The sequence below is a fragment of the Nicotiana tomentosiformis genome, chromosome 6, assembly GCF_000390325.3.
Source record: "Nicotiana tomentosiformis chromosome 6, ASM39032v3, whole genome shotgun sequence".
Lineage (NCBI taxonomy): Eukaryota > Viridiplantae > Streptophyta > Magnoliopsida > Solanales > Solanaceae > Nicotiana > Nicotiana tomentosiformis.
This window is the reverse complement of record NC_090817.1, coordinates 134,627,481-134,635,705: the sequence shown is the minus strand read 5'-3', so window position 1 is coordinate 134,635,705 and position 8,225 is coordinate 134,627,481. Positions and strand designations below refer to the sequence as shown.

Genomic DNA, 8,225 nt, shown 5'->3' with positions numbered 1-8,225 from the left:
CAATTACACAAATTGCACATAAGACTCAATGCCTAAGGGGTAATTCCCCCACTAGAGGTTAAGCAAGACACTTACCTTTTTAAAGTTAGGCCGATATTCCAAAATAGCCTTCTTGCTTGAATTGACCTCCGGACAGATCAAATCTATCCAAATTAATTGTATAACTTCATTAAAATTCATCGGAAACAATTCCGAATAATAGTACGTCGACTAAAAATATTTATTACAAAAAGTCAACGCGGGGCCTGCCCCTCGGAACCCGACATAATTTGTTTTTCATGAAATCCGAACACCCATTCCGATACGAGTTCAACCATAGCAATTTTATCGAATTCCAATAACAACTCGACCTCCAAATCTTAAATTTTCGTTTTTGGAAGATTTTGTAAAAATCTTGATTTCTTCCATTTAAATCTGAATTAAACGATAAATATAATCATATATTCATGAAATATAATCACTTTAGGATATAGAACACTTACCCAAGTCAAAGTCTTGAAGAACTCCTCCAAAATCGCCCAAAAACCGAGCTCCAAAAGCTCAATCGAAAATGGCAAAATGACCATTTTTGGTCCTTAAATGTTTCTGCCCACTTTCGCACCTGCGGACACATCGCCGCATCTGCGGAGCCGCTTTTGCAAACCAAAATCCGCTTCTGTGGAAGTCCACTGACCAGAGGCCCTTCGCACCTGCGGAAGTTTTTCCGCTTCTGCGGTGACGCAGGTGCGGAAAATGCATCGCACCTGCGACCTTTCCCTACTCCTGCCCAGGCCGCATCTGCGATGGTACCCTTGCTTCTGCGTTGTCTCACCTGCGCCCAAATTCCGCAGGTGCAATCCCAACAGGTCTGCCCAGAAACAACAGAAATCCCAGCATTTTCAACAAGTTCAAATTCGATCCAAACCTCGTCCGAAACTCATCAGAGCTACCCGGGACCTCATCCGAATTTACCAATAAGTCTCGTAACATAACACGGACCTACTCGGGGTTTCAAATTACATCACACAATATCGAAATTATGAATCGCGCGTCGAATCAAATTTTGAGTTTTTAAAATCTTCCAACTTCTATATTTTGCGCCGAAACGTATCAAATCAATCCGGAATGACTTCAAATTTTGCACGCAAGTCATAATTGACATAATGGAGCTATTCCCATTTTCAGAATCGAAATCCGACCTTGTTATCAAAAATTCACCCTTCGGTCGGACTTTTTTCAAAATCTTATATTTTTCAACTTTCGCCAAAATGTGTCGAATTGTCCTACGGACTTTCAAATCCAAATCCGAATATATGCCTAAGTCCTAAATCATCATAAGAAGCTATTGACATCATCAAAATTCTATTCCGAGGTCGTTTGCTCAAAAGTCAACTCTCTGGTCAACTCTTTCCATTTAAGCTTCTAAATAAGGATTGTTCTTTTAATTAAATTTCGAATCTTCAGTAAATCAAACTCGACCACACCCGCGGGTCATAATACATATTATGAAGCTGTTCGAGACCTTAAATCACTGAACGGGATGTTAATCCTTAAAACGACAAGTCGGGTCGTTACATCTTAATAGTTAACTATTACTTACTCCCTTCAGTCCACCTTAATTGATTTTTTGACTGTTTTTAAACTGATTAAGGAATCCATCTGTTAGTATTAATGAACAATAAAATTGGCCATATTAATCTTAATTTGTTCTTTGAGAATATAACAAATACTCCTAGGCTCTTTACTCCAAAGACAACTTTGAAAAAAAGAAGATAATTCCTTCTTGATATATGAAAAAAATATTATGGATCACAAAAAAAGGTCAAAAAGTCAATTAAAGTAGATCGGAGGGATAGTTGTTTAACTTGAAGGGATGAGTATAATTTGATGACTGTTTATACGTCTAACTGCTTTTGGAAACTAAAGATTAATAGTTGGCATTTTTGCTGTATGGGCGTAAAACTTGTGATTAATAAAAAGGATGACAAGTTAAATAATTTGTAGATACGTCAGCAATAAATAAGTTACAGGGTCAAATAATTCTCAAAACTGGACTATATTTGTCGCATACATATATTTTTCACTTGGCTAGGAGGATTTGAAAAGCATTATGGCATTACCATTTCCAAGGTTTAGCCAAGGCTTAGCTCAGGATCCTACTACTCGTCGTATTTGGTTTGGTATTGCTACCGCACATAACTTCGAGAGTCATGATGATATTACCGAGGAACGTCTTTCTCAGAATATTTTTGCTTCTCACTTCGGTCAATTAGCAATAATTTTTCTGTGGACTTTCGGAAATCTGTTTCATGTAGCTTGGAAAGGAAATTTTGAGTCATGGGTACAGGACCCTTTACATGTAAGACCTATTGCTCATGCAATTTGGGATCCTCATTTTGGTGGCCGTGAAAGCTTTTACTCGAGGGGGTGCTCTTGACCCAATGAATATCCGCTTATTCTGGTGTTTATCAGTGGTGGTATACAATCAGTTTACGCACTAATGAAGATATTTATACTGGTACTCTTTTTCTATTATTTCTTTCTGTCATATCCTTAATAGCAGGTTGGTTACATCTACAACCGAAATGGAAATCGAGCGTTTCCTGGTTCAAAAATGCCGAATCTCTTCTGAATCATCATTTGTTAGGACTCTTTGGCGTAAGTTACTTGGCTTGGACATGACATTTAGTTCATGTTGCTATTCCTGCATCCAGAGGGGAGTACGTTCGGTGGAATAATGTTTTAGATGTATTACAGCATCCCCAAGGGTTAGGCCCACTTTTTACAGGTCAATGGAATCTTTATGCTTAAAACCCCGATTCAAGTAGTCATTTTTTTGGTACCGCCCAAGGGGTGGGAACTACAATTCTAACTCTTCTCGGGGGATTCATCCACAAACGCAAAGTTTATGGCTGAGTGATATCGCCTATCACCATTTAGCCATTGCATTTATTTTTCTCGTTGTTGGTCATATGTATAGAACTAATTTCTGGATTGGGCACAGTATGAAAGATCTTTTAGATGCACATATTTCCCCGGGGGGACGATTGGGGGGCGATTGGGGTATGGACATAAGGGTCTTTATGGTACAATCAATAATTCGCTTCATTTTCAATTAGGCCTTGCTCTAGCTTCTTTAGGGGTTATTACTTCTTTGGTAGCTCAACACATGTACTCTTTACCTGCTTATGCATTTATAGCACAAGACTTTACTACTCAAGCTGCATTATATACCCACGACCAATATATCGCAGAATTCATCATGACAGGAGCTTTTGCTCATGGAGCTATATTTTTCATTAGAGATTACAATCCTGAGCAAAATGAAGATAATGTATTGGCAAGAATGCTAGAGCATAAAGAAGATATCATATCTCATTTAAGTTGGGCCAGCCTCTTTCTGGGATTCTATACCCTGGGACTTTATGTTCATAATGATGTCATGCTTGCCTTTGGCACTCCGGAGAAGCAAATCTTGATTTAACCTATATTTTCTCAATGGATACAATCCGTTCATGGTAAAAATTTATATGGGTTCGATGTACTTTTATCTTCAACGAGTGGTCCAGCATTCAATGCGGGTCGAAGCATCTAGTTGCCGGGTTGGTTAAATGCTGTTAATGAAAATAGTAATTCATTATTTTTAACAATAGGTCCTAGAGACTTTTTGGTTCATCATGCTATTGCTCTTGGTTTACATACAACTACATTAATCTTAGTAAAAGGTGCTTTAGATGCACGCGGTTCCAAGTTAATACCAGATAAAAAGAATTTTTGTTATAGTTTTCCGTGCGATGGCCCAGGACGAGGCGGTACTTGTGACATTTCGGCATGTGACGCATTTTATTTGGAAGTTTTTTGGATGTTAAATACTATTGGATGGGTTAATTTTTATTGGCATTGGAAGCACATTACATAATGGCAGGGTAACATTTCACAGTTTAATGAATCTTTCACTTATTTGATGGGATGGTTAAGGGATTATTTATGGTTAAACTCTTCACAATTTATCAATGGATATAATCTTTTTGGTATGAATAGTTTATCGGTTTGGGCATGGATATTCTTATTTGGACATCTTGTTTGGGCTACTAGATTTATGTTCTTAATTTCTTGGTGTAGATATTGGCAGGAATTGATTGAAACTTTAGCATGGGCTCATGAACGCACACCTTTGGCCAATTTGATTCGTTGGAGAGATAAAAAAATGGCCCTTTCCATTGTACAAGCAAGATTGGTTGGATTATCTCACTTTTTTGTACGTTATATATTTACTTATGCAGCTTTCTTGATTGCCTCTATTGGGCAAATTTGGTTAATATTTTTAATATGTGTATTCGCAATAATCTCATTTCTTCGACGGAGAGGGGGTCCACCTTCTTCTATTTCTACATCTAGGATTCAACTTGTATCATGGATACTAATAGGAATTCAACCATTATGGCAAGGAAAAGTTTGATTCAGAGGGAGAAGAAGAGGTAAAAATTGGAACAGAAATATCATTCGATTGATCGATCCTCAAAAAAATAAATAAGCAAGGTTCCGTCGTTGAGTGACAAATGGGAAATTTATGGAAAGTTACAATCCCCACCACGGAATAGTGCACCTACATGCCTTCATCGACATTGTTTTTTTGACCGGAAGGCCGAGAGCTAACTATCGATACTTTGGACTATCCGGACACATACTTTGTGAAATGATTCATGCATGTTTGTTGCCAGGATCAACAAGATCAAGTTGATAAGGATTAGTGCTTCATTTCTATTTATATGGTCGATGATCATAGAAGCCCCTTTACCATTCTGTATAAATGGGCTATTCTATTTGTACAAATAGGGTGGAGGGGAGCATTTAATCCTTGTTTATCTATTAGTTTTCAGTTCTTATCTTCGGCTCGGAGTAGAGCAGTTTGGTAGCTCGCAAGGCTCATAACCTTGAGGTCACAGGTTCAAATCCTGTCTCCGCAACATCTTGTTTTGCCAAACTATTTTAGGATTGACTCTATTAACTAGTAATTAATTCCCGCCTTTCGCTTTTTGGGGGTGAAAGGAAAAAGAAAACGTAGGGGAGGGATAGAATCACTACACTATCATGGCCAACTATACCAAATCCTTAATTTAAGAATATATTTAATGCTATTTATAAAATTAAATAATAAATAAATAGTAATAAAATTACTTTATCTTGGATCTTGGGCGGATAGCAGGAATCGAACCCGCATCTTCTCCCTGGCAAAGAGAACCTTTTACCATTCGACCATATCCACATTTTCTTGTTCTTGATACACAATATGTACCCACATATATGATATATAACCGAATATGTTTTGTGCAGTGCCGGGACACATATTCTCTTCGGAACGATTCCAATTATTTTTGTAATTGTATTCTTTTTATTCAAGAAGTTTGACCCCGCTCTAATTTTTTTGTTTTCTTTATTTGATTTGCGTTTTCTTTGGGGACTTAGATTCCAATTTAATGTGTCTCACAACCGAGAAAAATTAGGGGGTCATTTTGGTTTTGGGTCTGCGACGAATAGGTTCAAGAGATGAGAGAATTAAGGATACCCACCAGAAAGACTAATCCAATCCATAAGGATATACCAGAAAATATAATATTTTTGTTACTTGACCAGCCATCAGGAGAAGCAAATACAACGGGTACGCTAATCAATAAGATTAATGAAGTAGCAATTAATGCAAAAATAACCAATTGGAAAGCAAGAGTCATGCTTTTAATCCTCCAAGCTACCAACAAATGAACTATATACCATTTGATCCCTCTATCAGCCAAAAAAATATTAATTGTGATAAAATATGTCATCGAGGGATTTTACTTTATCATGAATCCATTGATTCTATATGACTTATTACTACTCCCCCTTTCGCAATTTATTCGTACATGGAGTGGGGTGGGGGAAATAAAATTTTATTTTTTATTTCACAAATGGGCTATAACACCCCGAAAAATTTTGAAGTACTTAAGCGCTATTAAGAAAGTCGATGTGCGCTAATTATATTATTTTGTGTGAAGACGAGGACTATTAATAGGATGGATATCAATTGGATATGATAATAAGTGTACGAGGCATATTATAAGTGATGTGGGGGCTAAGGAGAGCCCTAAGTCCAAGTCAAGTTGGAAATTTCATGATAGACTAAAGTTCCAGATGAGTACGCACAAGACCAAACTTTGTACGAGCATATATATATATATATATATATATATATATATATATATATATATATATATATATATATATATATATATATAAAAGGATTTATGTGATGTATGACCTATCAAATTAAAGGTCTTCGAGTCTAGTTTCTAACGCTTCAAACCGTTTGCCATTTGAACATTCCTACGAGAAGTTATGACCAAATTACCAAAGGCTGGCAGAGGAGTCTGCGGATGCGAAGCATCCGAAGCCGCGTCTGAAAGAAAGACTGGTAGTGAAGTGCTTCCATAGTATCCAGGTCCACATCCGAGCTTCAAAGAGGAGTGAAGTTGAGATGCGAAACATCTGGGGCAGCATCCGAAATCCAAGAATCTGGGCCTATAAATACAATACAATTTCGGGGTTCATTTTTCCCATTTCATTTGGATGAATTTTGGAGCTCTTTTTCACTCTCAAGACCACCAACTCCCCTCTTCATCAAGGTAAGTAATTCCCATTATTTTGGTATGAAAGTTTATCATTTATACACTAGTATTGATGAAATCTACACATAAAATACATAGATCTTCAAGAAATATCTTCAAGAACTCAAAGGAGGGTTTTGCAAGATTTTTTTCAAAAGGTAATCTTACACCCTTAGACTTACATATATGGATATATTATGGGAATATGAGTATGAATTAAGTATAGGAACTCATGGTATGGTGATTGGAAGCCATAACTTCCCAATTTAAATACATAACCATTGTAGAGATTGAAAGGTGATTATTTGATGGAATTTTGTTGGTTGGATGTGGATGGATGGTCATGTATGTGATGTTGGAAGGTATGAATTATTTAAGAATGATGGTGGGATAAATTATTGGTAGATGATAGTAGTTGGATGAACTAATTCTATGATTAAGAGATGTAGAGATTCATGCCTACTAGGTGTTTGATAAAATGCCTAAATGGCCTAAATTATAGAATTTGTTACTAATGTTGGTCCCATTGGATGTTGTTATTATAGATTGAAGTTGATAAGAATTTCAGAATATTTTAGAGTTTAAGGAAGCTCAATTGAGGTATGTTGAATAAACTACTCTTTTAGAAATGAATTCCATGATCTTTCCGTAAGTTTCAAGTATTGTTGGCTCAAGTTCCTTATTCTATGTTCCGAATTATTCTCAATAAATTCGATTGTCCCAAATAAGCAAAGTGTCAAGAATTATATATTCAAAACGTGTTTCGAATGTTTCTATCATATTATATTATCCTTTGGAAATGCGTTCAAGAATGATATGTGTATTAAAATGCTATGTCTTTGAGTCGTGTTTCAAATGAAGGTTATGATGCCAAATTGTGTGAGAAAATATCATTATGCTTAAGACTCTTAATTGCTCATATGTGTACCTAAAGTCTTGAGTAGAAATGTCTTATTGTTGATAATCTATAAAGATAGTTGGAAGTGAAATAAGTGAATTGGGGATATAAAGTGTGGCCAACGTGCCAAGAGTGAAAATTATACTTGTGGCCAATGGTGTCAATGAAATGAAATGATGTGAGAAAGGTTATGAAATAAGTCTTGATTCAATTGATCCAAATTGATTTCGAAAATAGATTTGCCTAAAAGCTTATGTACTCAAGTCGTGCCCAAATCACCTTATCTTAACTAACGCTATGCTTCGTAAGTATTTCCAATGTGTTTTGGTCTCTTATGTATTCATGAGTTGAAAATGTGTATTTCTCTTTGGGTAAAAGTATTTCAAGAATAAATTGTGTGTTACTTGTTGATGATTTTAACTTGCGCATCAATTGCCAATTATTTTACTCCATTTCTCGGAAAGAAATCTATTGTGCTTAAATTGTTCATTTCTAATGAACTTAAAGTTGTGATTTCCGGAATATTATATATGTTGAAATTTATGATGATGATACAAGAGAGGGAAGAAATGAAAGTGTGGAATATCAAATACTACCACCGTGCCTTGATTAAAGAATCTTGTGAATGGCCAAAAGAGCCAAGAAAATATTGTTGTTGTTATTGATTGAAAATCCTAGTGGAGATTCATACAATGTGAAAGATGATG

At 36.1% G+C, this 8,225-nt stretch overlaps 1 protein-coding gene and 1 non-coding gene across 2 annotated transcripts; both read left to right on the top strand.

Moving 5' to 3' along the window:
- Positions 1-2,089: 2,089 nt before the first annotated feature.
- On the top strand, positions 2,090-4,438 carry LOC117274808 (photosystem I P700 chlorophyll a apoprotein A2). The gene is given in 5 exon segments (XM_033654171.2): positions 2,090-2,379; positions 2,381-2,429; positions 2,431-2,863; positions 2,866-3,044; positions 3,047-4,438. Coding segments are annotated over 5 exon segments (2,343 nt in total).
- A 435-nt stretch (positions 4,439-4,873) lies between these two features.
- TRNAM-CAU (transfer RNA methionine (anticodon CAU)) lies at positions 4,874-4,946 on the top strand. The gene has a single exon. It is a non-coding gene; the product is annotated as a tRNA-Met (tRNA).
- The last annotated feature ends 3,279 nt before the right edge of the window (positions 4,947-8,225 follow it).